Below are 13265 nucleotides of genomic sequence, written 5' to 3'. Positions count from 1 at the left end.
TATTTGAGATTTGATTTAAAAAAAATAATAATAATAAATAACCTAGCATATATGTTTAAAGGTAAAAAAGCCCCTTTCCATGTTTTCCCTTTGATTCTCACAACAACCCTGGGAGGGGGGCACTGTTAGAGTCCTCATTTTATAGATAAGGAAATTGAGGTAAACAAAAGTCAAGGGATACCTCGTGTGACATGGTGATAAATGAGTCAGAATTTGAACTCAGGTCTTCCTGACTCTAGGTCCATTATTCTAGCAAGTGTGCTGCCAAGTTACCTTAGGTTTGATGATCAAAGAACACTTTTCCTTTCTTTATAGTATCAAAATTTAGCACAGTGCCAAGCAAACAGTAAACATAATAAAAATGCCTGCTTTGTCAATTTTTCTCACTTTACCTTTTCTATCTGTAATTCTATCATCTATATCTATATCTTTCTGTCTATTCATCCAAACATTTGTCTAGTCATCTATCTAGCTACAATTCATAAAGATAACTTGTATCTATACTTTATTAATATTTATATCTATAATTTGTCATTGGTTTTACTTGTTAATTGATTGAGATAGAATGGTTACATAGTAATTTGGGCATTGGATTTGGAGTCAGGGAGACCAGAGTTCAAATCTAACTTCAGGTATAACCTTAGCAAATCATTTGTCTCTCTCCCTTAGTTTCATCATCTGTAAAATAGGAATAATAATAATAAAACCTACTTCCTGTATAGTACTTTAAGGATCACAAAGCTCTTTCCTTATATTTTAATTTCATTCTTTAAACAAGCAAAATGGTTGTAGATACATTATGCCTATCTTATAGATAAGTCAATGAGACTCAGAGAGCTTGTGATGAGTCCATCATCCCATAGCCCAAAATCTAGATCTAGGGTTCTTTTCACTGAACTATGTTTTCTTTTTCTTTAATTTACTTTTTACCTTTTTTACTTTTTTAATTTTTTTCTTCTTTATTAAAGATTTTATTTATTTTGAGTTTTACAATTTTCCCCCAATCTTACTTCCCTCTTTACATTGTTTACATTGTTTCCATGGTGTACATTGATCCAAATTGAGTGTGATGAGAGAGAAATCCTATCCTTAAGGAAGAAACATAAAGTAAAAGAGATAGCAAGATCAGACAATAAGATAGCAGGATTTTTCCCTAAATTTAAGGTAATAGTCCTTGGTCTTTGTTCAAACTCCACAGTTCTTTCTCTTGGTACAGATGGTATTCTCCACTGCAGACAGCCCCAAATTGTCCCTGACTGGTACACTGATGGAATGAGCGAGTCAAGGTTAATCATTGCCCTCATGTTGCTGTTAGGGTGTACAGTGTTTTTCTGGTTCTGCTCATCTCACTCAGCATCAGTTCATGCAAATCCCTCCAGGCTTCCCTCAATTCCCATCCCTCCTGGTTTCAGTTTGCTAAGCCATTCCCCAATTGAAGGACATTTACTTAATTTCCAATTCTTTGCCATCACAAACAGGGATGCTATGGATATTTTTGTACAAGTGATGTTTTTACCCTTTTCATCATCTCTTCAGGGTATAGACCCAATAGTGGTATTGCTGGATAAAAGGGTATGCACATTTTTGTTGCCTTTTGGGCATATGAACCATGTCTTCTCTGTTGAGCAATGCCTTTGATAATGAGTCCTCAATTTGAAAATACAAAGCCATTTTTATCTATGTCACCATATATTTAGAAATATTTGAGTTATTGTGCTGTTTTAGCTCCCAAAATTGAAAGTCATCCAGATGACAGAAGCCAGGCAGGTTACTTCTAGACTGAAGCTATCATTGTCACACTTGATGAATCTTCAATTCCATCCAAGCGGTTATGACCTCCAAAGAGGCAGACTGTAGCTTAAACATGCCTGCATATCCCAGAAAAACTGTCCTCCATGTTGGCTTTCATAAATTTGCCAAAGGGGTTCCATTCAGTATGGCTGGGGACTTTTTTACTTCTTGATATTGAAGGGATGCCATTGGAGAATATGGGCTGACCACTTATTATCTTCCACTGTTGTTCCATGGCAGAGTCTCATAGTGTAAGTTCCTTGAAAGTAGGGATGGTTTCATTGATTGTAGTAGTATGCAGTTCCTGTCGAACTGTAGGTATTTAATAAATGCTTATTAATTTGTTTCTTTCACTCCTTAGATATTTCTTTGTGGTTGAAGAAGACAACACCCCTCTATCTGTTACAGTAACACCATGTGATGCACCTTTGGAATGGAAGTTAAGTCTTCAAGAGCTGCCTGAGGAAGCCAGTGGAGAAAGCTCAGGTAAGGGAAAAAACATATTGCTACTCTTCCTCCCTTGGATAGACCTTGAACCATTGGCATCCCATTAAGAGGATGACAGTTCATTTAGCTCCCTGATAAAACATCAAGGGTGAATGGATTCAGAAAATTTTGGTCAGCATTTCAGACATAAAGAGGGACCTTCTGCTCTCTCTCTTTCTTTTTTATTTTATTTTTTAGTTTTTGCAAGGCAATGGGGTTAAGTGGCTTGCATACAACTAGGTAATTATTAAGTGTCTGAGGCTGTATTTGAACTCAGGTACTCCTGACTCCAGGGCTGGTGCTCTATCCACTATGCCACCTAGCCACCCCTTTTCTGCTCTCTCTTACAAATATATATATGGGGGGCATATATATATATATATATATATATATATATATATGTTATTTTCATTTCCATATACATTCTACACAGAGAACCATCCCTTATAACAAAGAAAAAGGGCAGGGGAAAATCACTCATCAAAACTAACCAAAATATTTAAGGAGTTTGATAGCTTAATCATCCTTCCACATCAATAATCTCACCCACTGTGCAAAGGATGTAGGAATATGCATATTATCATCTCTTCATTGAGATGGGGATGAGATTAGTATGACGTTCAGTTTCCTCTATTTTTTTTCTTTCATGTGCATTGCATCTTGTTTTCTTGGTACTGTTTACTTAAGTCTTTGCCATTTCATAGAAGTCCTCCCAATTTTCTCTGAATCTGAAAGATAACAGGATTGTCTGTATTCTCTATCGATAGCTTCTTCCTTTGTTTTCATCTTTCCATTTTTAAAAGTAGATTTAATTTTATTTTTTCAAGGAACAAAATTTGATTTTCCCTCCTACCTTCCTTGCCCTCCCCCCATTTTTCAAAAAAAATTAAAAAAGGAAACAACTCCCTTAAAACCAATATCTCTAACTGGACAAAATAACTACTTAGGTCATGGCTGTTAGCATTAGACCCCACCTCTTCTGACAGAAGGTTGGCAACAGTCTTCACCCCCTTGTCCTCTGGAATCAAAGTTGTTTATGACATTGATTAGTAACAGAATTTTTGTGAGGTGTCCATCTCTGTATGTTCAGTAGTACCCATTTGGTCATTAAAACACAGTCCTTAAAATAGAATAAGATTGTAATAAAATGGCTAGTGGGATGGAGTAGCTCAGGGAAAAATTGTGAAGTGACCTTCATTTGTCTGGAGGCACTGAACTCTCTTTTCCTTAAAATCAGATAAGTCCACGTTATCTGAGTGCTGACTGGTACCAGCCTAGTACACGTGACACCACATTTTGTCTTCTTCTACTGGTTTGCTAGATTCCACAGATGTAGATAGAATATTGATTTCCTTCTGCTTTGATGCTTATGTATGTGCCAGTGAATGACTTGAACCCATTATGGAAACCTCTTGAGAAAATAATGGTTCCTTCTTAACTTGTCTCCAGAGGCTTGAGACAAAGTGCTGCTCAAGCTGTGTGGCATTGGAGTGACCTCACAGACCTTGGTTTCTGCCTTGCAGGCCTCTTCTTCTGCACTGAGCAGTTGTATTGTTCCTCTTTCTTTAGATGATTGGTTTAGACATTTTCTGATCTAGGAACATCTATCTTGGTTCTAGTTCTTTGCTACCACAAAAAGTGCTGTTATGAATATTTTGGTGTATTTGTTCCATAATTTCCAACTCTTTGTGAACTGATTGGAGTTTTCTTTGCAAAGATACTAAAGGAGTTGGCCATTTCCTTCTCTAGCACATTTTATTGTCCAGGAAACTAATACAAATAGGATTAAGGGACTTCCCAGAGTCACATAACTAGTAAGTGTCTGAGACCAGATTTGAACTCAGCAAGATGAGTCTTCTTTACTCCACACTTCACACTCTATTCACAACATCACCTATTCTGATATATATGGGACCTTTATGACTGTCTTTACTCTCCTTGTAACATATACTTAGCAGTGAAATCCCTGGGCATAAAATGGACATTTTATACACTTTATTCACCCAACTCCAAATGATGTTACAGAATGTTTGAAACAATTCACATGTCTAGAAGGATATTATGAAGACTGTCTTTCTGAAATAAAGGGACCATTTTCAATTGGTTATTTTCATTGTCATTATAACAATTATAAATACTCCTAACATGTATTAACTGTGTGACTCTTGGTAAATCACTAAATTTCTAATTTTTCTATTAATATGTTTTCTAAAAACAAAGGTTGCAGAATCAATGCTAACCACCATTTGCAGAAGTCAATACTTCATCTGAGAGCTATCTTTGTCAATGAAATCACAATCTAGTCTCTTCTCTATGGCCCATCCTTTATTAACTTTGCTGATCCCTGAATCAATTATATAAATTCGTAAGTTAGATATAGTCTAAAATAGTCTAAAAATTAATGCTATCTGCTCATAGGACCCAATTCTCCAGGTGGGGGAGTAAATCTCCACTGATGAAGGAGATTAGATTATTTCCTTCTCCAACTATGTTACTGCTACATAGGACCCTGTAGGGATGAGTTTGTGTTGGTGTGCATTTATGTGAGTGTGTATGCTGACTTGACTATAAATTTTGATTTCTAATCTCAAATGAGACTTTGCTGCAACAAGACAACTCTTCCTCTTATTCCTAATCAATTCACTCCCCCATCACCACAAAACTGTTCTAAACCCTCTTGTTTTCTTCAGATTCCCCATGATTTTCTCCACTCACTCTCAGAGCTAAAGACCAGAAGCCCCTACTTCCCTATAAAAATCGAAGCCATTCTTTAAGAGGCTTTCTCCCCTCTTCCTCACAACACATCCCTCAGAAATCTTACTTTACTTCCCCTTCACTCTGGTTTCACATGAAGATTTAGCTCTACTGTTTAGAAAGATAAACCCATCAACTTGCATAAGTCATCCTATTCCCTCTTATCCTCTCCAGTATATTGCTCTTTCCATCACCTCCCTCCTCTATCTTCAATTTTTCTCCTGCCTATAAACACACCCATATTTACTGTATTTTTAAGAAATAGAACTAGGGGTGGCTAGGTGGCGCAGTCGATAGAGCCCTGGTCCTAGAGTCAGGAGTACCTGAGTTCAAATCTGGCCTCAGACACTTAATAATTACCTAGCTGTGTGGCCTTGGGCAAGCCACTTAACCCCATTGCCTTGCAAAAACTTTAAAAAAAGAAATAGAACAAAACAAACAACAATAAAAACAAAACCTCCACTTGACCCAACCATTCTTGGAAACTAACATACTACCATCTCTCTCCTTCTCGACAAAGCTGTCTCCACTTTTTCTCTTCTCAATCTCTTCCGTTTTTTCTCAATCTCTTCTAAACTCATTGTACTCTGACCTCTGAACATATTGTTTGGTTGAAACTGCACCCTCCAAAATAACCAGGGATCTCTTCATTGTCCAGTGCAATGACTTTTTCACAATCCTCAACTTTCTTGACCCCTCTCGGGCATTTGACACTGTTTATCATCTTGTTCTGGACATCTCTTCTCTGAAATTTAATGATCTCTCTCTCTCTCTCCTGGTTCTCCTCCTATCTATTTGACAGCTCCTTATCAGTCTTCTTTGTTGGCATATCATTTGTATCATACCCCCAACCTGCACACTTATCTGGGAGAAGAAATCTGATTCATATATACAAGTTTGACCATCTGTCTCCTGAACTCCCTTTGAAATCAGAGATTTCATGATTTGGATTTGGTCTTCAAGTCTAACCCATAAAATTATAATGTACTAAATAATTGTTTAATAAATCATATTGTTGTAGCAATTTAATGTTTAAAAAGTATTTTACAAAGTATTATTTCATTGGGGGCGGCTAGGTGGTGCAGTGACTAGAGCACCAGCCTTGGAGTCAGGAGTACCTGAGTTCAAATTAGGCCTCAGACACTTGATAAATACCTAGCTGTGTGGCCTTGGACAAGTCACTTAACCCCATTGCCTTGAAAAATCTAAAAAAAAAGTATTATTTCATTTGTGAAGTAGGTGCTATTATTTCCCTCCATTTTATAAATGAGAAAAGTGAGGCTGAGTGAAATCAAATGACCTTCCAAGGATCACACAGATAAATAAATGTTGGAGGCAGAATTCAAACTTAGGATTTCTTGATTCCAAATCCAGTGTTCTATTTACTGTTGCTTCTACTGCTCATGTCACTCTATTTCACCTAGAGAAGACAAGCAGAGACATATTTAAAAGACATCTAGCTGCCTTGTCTCTCTCTCTGTCTCTCTGTCTCTCTGTCTCTCTCTCTCTCTCTGTCTCTCTCTCTCTTTCTCTTCACACACACACACACACACACACACACACACACACACACACACACAAAGACACAGACACAGTTATTTTATGTCTACATCTTTTTCTGTGTCTCTGTTTCTTCTTCTTCCATTCTATCTGAGGCAGCTGGTTGGTACAGTTGATAGAGTACTAGTCTTGGAATGAGGAAGACTCGTTTTTGTGAGTTCAAATATGACCTTAGACACTTAGTAACTGTGTGAGTTTGGCCAGAGTCTCTTAACCTTATTTGCCTCAATTAATCAACAGTAAAATGAGCTGGAGAAGGAAATGGCAAACTACTCCAGTGTCTTTGCCAAGAAAAGCCCAAACAGGATCATGAAGAGTCAGACACAACTGAAAAGCAATATTTATCAATCTTCAGGGGCGGCGAGGTGGTGCAGTGGATAGAGCACAGGCCCTGTAGTCAGGAGTATCTGAGTTCAAATCTGGCCTCAGACACTTAATAATTACCTAGCTATGTGGCCTTGGGCAAGTCACTTAACCCCATTGCCTTGCAAGAAACAATATTTATCAATCTTCTATCTTAATAAATAAATCCATCTTCATCTAAAAATAGAGATCAAACTATGACTTAAAGCCTTTGTTTTATTCCCTCCTTAGTTCTTCTTGGAGCCTTTTCCATAGAAATTGATGCATATATCAGGTGTCAATGTAATAACATTCTTAATTCACAAGCCATACCAAAAAAAAAAAAAAGACTATGGGTCAGATTTAGCTTGCTAGTTATAGAGTGCCAGTATTTGGCCTAAATCATTAGAGGTTAAAACTGGAAATGAATGGTAAGGATAATTTTGTTCAACTCTCTTCATTTTGAAGAGCAAGGAATAAGTCAGATAAAAGCCAAGTGACTTGGTCAAAGTCACTCAGCCCCTAAATACCAAAACTGGGGGATTTAAACTGAGTTTGTTGTGCTAGAATCTAGCTGTATTTTTCATATATTTGCCTATTAACTGCCAAAAATGGGTAATTTTTCTTATGCTGTAAGAGGCATGAGACAACATGTCTTTTAAAATATGTCTCTGCTTGTCTTTTTCTAGGTGAACCAGAGCCACTTGAGCAGCAAAAGCAGCAGATAATTAATGAAGATGGCACTGAGTTATTCTCCTATAAAGGAAATGATGTGGAATCTTTTATATCTTCAAGTTCGCCATCCGGCTTGTACCAATTGGAGCTTCTCTCCACCGAGAAGGATACTCATTTTAAAGTCTATGCCACTACTACACCAGAGTCTGACCAACCCTACCCTGAGTTGCCCTATGACCCACGAGTAGATGTTACCTCTCTGGGGCACACCACAGTGACTTTGGTATGGAAACCCAGCCCTACTGCTTCATTGCTCAAACAGCCCATTCAGTATTGTGTGGTCATCAACAGAGAGCATAACTTCAAGAGCCTCTGTGCAGTTGAGGCCAAGATGACTGCTGATGATGCCTTTATGATGGCACCCAAGCCTGGCCTGGATTTTAGCCCATTTGACTTTGCCCATTTTGGATTTCCTTCAGAAAATGGTCCTGGCAGAGAGCGGGGCTTCTCAGGCAAGCCGGTTGCCAAGCTGGGGAGGCATATCTACTCCAAAGCCAAAATGGACATTCAGAAAATCTGCATTGGGAACAAGAATATCTATACAGTGTCTGACCTGAAACCTGACACACAGTATTATTTTGATGTGTTTGTTGTCAAAGTGCCCAGCAACACAAGTACTGCTTACATTGGCACCTTTGCCAGAACCAAAGAGGAAGCCAAGCAGAAGACAGTGGACCTCAAAGATGGGAAAGTCACTGATGTCTTCATCAAGAGGAAGGGCACCAAGTTTCTCCGGTTTGCTCCTGTCTCATCCCATCAAAAAGTCACTTTTCTAGTCCACTCCTGCCTGGACATCATTCAGATCCAAGTCAGGAGAGATGGGAAACTTCTTTTATCCCAGAATGTGGAAGGTGTCCATCAGTTTCAGCTTAGGGGAAAACCAAAAGCCAAGTATCTCATTAAGCTGAAAGGAAACAAGAAAGGCGCCTCCATGCTGAAGATTCTGGCGACCACACGGCTCAATAAGCAGTCATTCCCCTCCCTCCCTGAAGATACAAGAATCAAGGCCTTCGACAAACTCCGCACATGTTCTTCGGCCACAGTGGCCTGGTTGGGCACTCAGGAAAGGAACAAGTTTTGCATCTATAGAAAGGAAGTGGATGACAACTACAATGAAAACCAAAAGAAAAGAGAACAGAACCAGTGCCTAGGACCAGAAACGAGAAAGAAATCAGAGAAGGTTCTCTGTAAGTATTTTCACAGTCAAAACTTACAGAAGGCAGTAACCACTGAAACAATTAAAGGCCTCCAGCCTGGCCGATCCTACCTTATTGATGTTTATGTCATTGGGCATGGAGGGCACTCAGTAAAATACCTGAGTAAAGTCGTGAAAACAAGAAAATTCTGCTAGTGACATTGCATCAAGAAATAAACTTTGGGGAAGTTTGAGATGGACAATATCCTACTTTACGTGTAAACAATTGACTATCACACAGCTGAGGGAAGTTGTGGCCCCTATGGTTCTGTGTAAGAAAAGATTTCAACTTGTATATTTATGTTTACCTATGCCATTATCATATGGGGCTGGGCCAGGTGCTCCTGGATGGTACTACCGGGTGGTCCAACTCCCCACTGGACTCTTGGTTTACATCAACAGCTGCAGGAACCATGGAAAGAATCTCCTGCTATCCTTTGCCCTCACATTGCATGAACTGCTTCTAAATTATCTTATTACTACCAACTCTGAAAGATCCACTCCTTAGGCTCATACACACACACACATGCAAACGCTCTCTGTAGATCCTAGATTGTCTGTAAATTATTTTATAAAGTCTTGTTTTAAATGTTGGTGTTTTATTACTGTAAACTATTAAATTCTTGTCATGTCTAATTACCAACCTAATATCAGCCTGTACTCTGGAAGCTTTCATCACAATTCCAAATTCCTATCTGATCGAGTTCAATGTTAAAATGCTCTACCATGTACAAAGCTGACACATCTTATATACCTGTACATAAAATTAAAAATCTTAGATTATATATTCCTCCTTCCCTCATTGTATTCTAATAGGAAAAACAGCCTCCCAGTGGAATGAAATTTCTACTCAGCCTTTCTGTAATGTGGCCCTAAGATAGTTTTTTTCCTTTTAGTTAAGAAGGCATGTTAAGTCTTCCTCAAGTTATGGATGCATTAACAAAAGCTGTTAAGATGTGTAATTTGACATTGAACAGAAGCCAGCTGCTGTGGAAGTTGAGAACTCTTCTAAATAATTGGTAAAAGGACCAGACCTTTCAGCCAGACAATGTAGCTCAACAAACATTAAACAAATATTGCTCAGAACTTAAAATGGTTCCCATTCTAACATCTGTCTTTAAGGACAGATGGATGTTCAAAGGCATTTACACTTTTTAATTCAATATTAGCAAATGATCATTTTGATTTCCTGGATACAACAAGTCAATCACTTCCAACTGAGCCTGTGTTAAATAATGGAAAAATTACAGGAATCATTATTACTTTTATTTTAAATATAATTTTATTATAATTCTGGAGCAATTTCTTAGAAGATAGATTAAGATTAGGGCAAAATTTAGAACCTTGTAATAGAAAGAAATTTCTGGAATCACATAGTTGATCCCCATGTATATGGAACCTAAAGAGCATGGGGTGGGGGTGGGGAGAATCACTATACTAATGGCTAACATTAATATGAACCACTAATGTGGGGCAGTTAGATGGCATGGTAGAGAAAGCACTGAACCCAGAGTCAGGAAAATTCATCTTTCTAAGTTCATATTTGGCATCAAATACTAGCTGTGTGACCTTGGGGAAGTCACTTAATCTTGTTTGCCTCAGTTCTTCAGCTGTAAAATGAATTGGAAAAGGAAAAAGCAAATCACATCAGTTTCTTTGTGAAGAAAACCTCAAATGGGGTCATCAGGAGTCAAGCACTCCTGAAAACCAACTGAATAACACAGCATTCATATAATATTTTAAGGTTTGAAAAACACTTGGCAAATATTATTTCATTTGATCTTCACAATATACCTGGGAAGTAAGGGCTATTATTATCTCCATTGTATTGGTGAGGAAACGGTAACAGACAATTAGGAAATGATTTATCCAGGGTCACACAGGTAGGAAGTTTCTAAAAGTGGATTTGAACTCAGATATTTCTAACTATATCCAGTGGCTCTATATGTTGTGTAATCTAGCTGCGTGGATTCTAAATTCAGTCCTATCATTAACTAGCTTCAATCTCTGGAATTCAATTGCCATCTCTGTAAAATGAAGTAGTTAGATAGTTTCTCCTAGCTCTAAGATTTTTTGATTCTAAACATTACATCATTGGTATTACTTTGAATGCTTATCTGTAATTATAAAATCACTCTCCTAGCCTTATTTTTTCCCATAGTTGAGATTCTTATGATGATGTTTGTCTTTTGTTCTTAAAGAAGATTGGCATTGGGGAGGCTAGGTGGTGCAGTGGATAAAGCACCGGCCTTGGAGTCAGGAGCACCTGGGTTCAAATCCGACCTAAGACACTTAATAATTACCTAGCTGTGTGGCCTTGGGCAAGCCCATTGCCTTGCAGAAACCTAAAAAAAGAAAAGAAGATTGGCATCAGGGAAGTGATGCCTGGATAAGCAAATGAATTGGGGATGAGGGGATGCTGCACTATGTCACCAGACTCATTTTTAACCCTAGAACCACTTGGCTAGATATGGATCAGCAGTAAAGCAAAATAATGATGATCATGATGATGATGATGATGATGATGTTTGTCCTTTGTTTTCAAAGAAGATGCTGACATCAGGGAGCTGATGTCCTGACAAGCACAAGAATTATATTTGTGTAAGGGGGTGCTGTACTAAGTCACCAGTCTCACTTTCTCCTCCAGAGGCATCTATTATATCTAGTGGACAGATATGAATCAGGATGACTGAAGATGGCCCTGGAAGCAAGGCAATGAGGGTTAAGAGACTTTTCCAAGTTCATACAGCTAGTAAGTGTCAAATGGCTGGGGCTGAATTTGAATTCAGGTTCTGATTCTAGGGTTAGTACTACCTACTTGTTCCAAGAATATCTTATAGAACAATTCTCAGGTGATAGAGAGAATTTCTCATAGTACCTTCAGGAGTCATATTACATGATACAGTGAGAACCAAACCTTCAGGTTTGGTTTCCAGACTACATACATTATGATGGGAGTGGCAGAAAATTTAATTTAGTTGACCTTTGGTGCTTGCCAAAGATCAGAAAAAAAATGTTCATTCCATTCCTCACTTTCATTTAAAGGAAGCAAAATGGTGTCAAAGAATGGGAAAGACTTTGGTCTTCACAAACAAAAAGTTGATTTTGAATCTGAACTATGTCAGGTATTAAAGATGAAACTTTGATTGATTCAATTAAGCAACCATCTTTCAAGCCCTATTTTATGCAAAGCATTTTTCCTAGTGATGAAGAAAAAAAAAATGCCCCTTTCTTCCCAATGGACTTCACCAAAGGTTGGGATTTGTGGGACTGGAAAGCATGGAACATCTATATAGATGAGTTAAGTATAAAATAGTTCATGGTATTTCCAAGAGAGAAAAAGCACTAAAAACATGGGAGATGAAGAGATACCTTGTGTTGGAGATGGTGCCTGCACTATGATTTGAAGGAAGGACTACAAGATGGAGGTGATGAGGGAGAGCATTCTGGACATGGAGCTCAGAAACCTGAAAGTGGGAAATACAATGTTATGTCTGAGAACAGTAGTCTGACTATACTGGAGAGGGTGTGAAGAATAAAAATGTAAAACTTGAGAGGTAGTTGGGAGCCATGTAAAGTTCAGAGTTTTCATTTAATTTATTTTTTTATTTTAATAGGAAATATAGAAAACTTTTGAGTAAGGAAATGATAGTGTCAGATATATCTTTCAGTAATATCAATTTCTTTTTAGATTCCTTTACTATGATTTAAAGATAATAGTAATGATCATCCCTATAGCCTCACAAAGTTATTATGAACTAAATAAATAATTCTTAAAAAGTGGGCCATTGAGGTGGCTAGGTGACACAGTGGATAGAGCACTGGCCTTGAAGTCAGGAGTATCTGAGTTCAAATCCAAGCTCAGACATTAATAATTACCTAGCCATGTGGCCTTGGGCAAGCCCCTTAACCCCATTGCCTTGAAAAATTTTTAAAAAAAGAGCAATTAATGGAGGGGCAGCTAGGTTGTGCAGTGGATAGAACACACTGGCCCTGGAATCAGGAGGACCTAAGTTCAAATCTGACCTCAGACACTTAATAATTACCTGTGTGACCTTGGGCAAGTCATTTAACCTCCTGTCTACCCCCCAAAAAAAACAAAAGCAAAAAAAGGGGGATCATTAAATTGATGAACATTGTCCAAAATAGTAGGGTAGTTAAATGGGTAGAATGCTAGTCCTGAAGTCAAAGGACCTGGGTTCAAGTCTGATCTTGAGCAAGACATTTGACCTTGATTGCCTCACATCTAGGGCTATCTCCAGTCATCTGGAGTCATATCTGGTCACTGGACCCAGATGACTCTGGAGGAGAAAGCGAGGCTGATGACTTAGCACAGCATCCCCTCACTCAAATCTAATTCACTTACCAAGCTTAGCATGATATCATCTCTGATGTCATGGTC

At 38.1% G+C, this 13265-nt stretch overlaps 1 protein-coding gene across 1 annotated transcript in view; it reads left to right on the top strand.

Annotated features, from left to right (window-relative positions):
* Positions 1–12425, top strand: part of NDNF (neuron derived neurotrophic factor) — a 55131-nt gene extending 42706 nt beyond the window's left edge. The window contains exons 3-4 of the mRNA XM_074228335.1: positions 2153–2277; positions 7623–12425. Of these exons, the coding sequence (XP_074084436.1) occupies positions 2153–2277; positions 7623–9019 (1522 nt within the window). The 3' untranslated portion in view covers positions 9020–12425. The remainder of the gene's footprint in view (positions 1–2152; positions 2278–7622) is intronic.
* Positions 12426–13265: the final 840 nt, after the last annotated feature.

This window comes from Macrotis lagotis, chromosome 3 (assembly GCF_037893015.1).
Source record: "Macrotis lagotis isolate mMagLag1 chromosome 3, bilby.v1.9.chrom.fasta, whole genome shotgun sequence".
NCBI classification, from domain to species: domain Eukaryota; kingdom Metazoa; phylum Chordata; class Mammalia; order Peramelemorphia; family Peramelidae; genus Macrotis; species Macrotis lagotis.
This window is presented reverse-complemented; position numbering and strand designations above follow the sequence as displayed.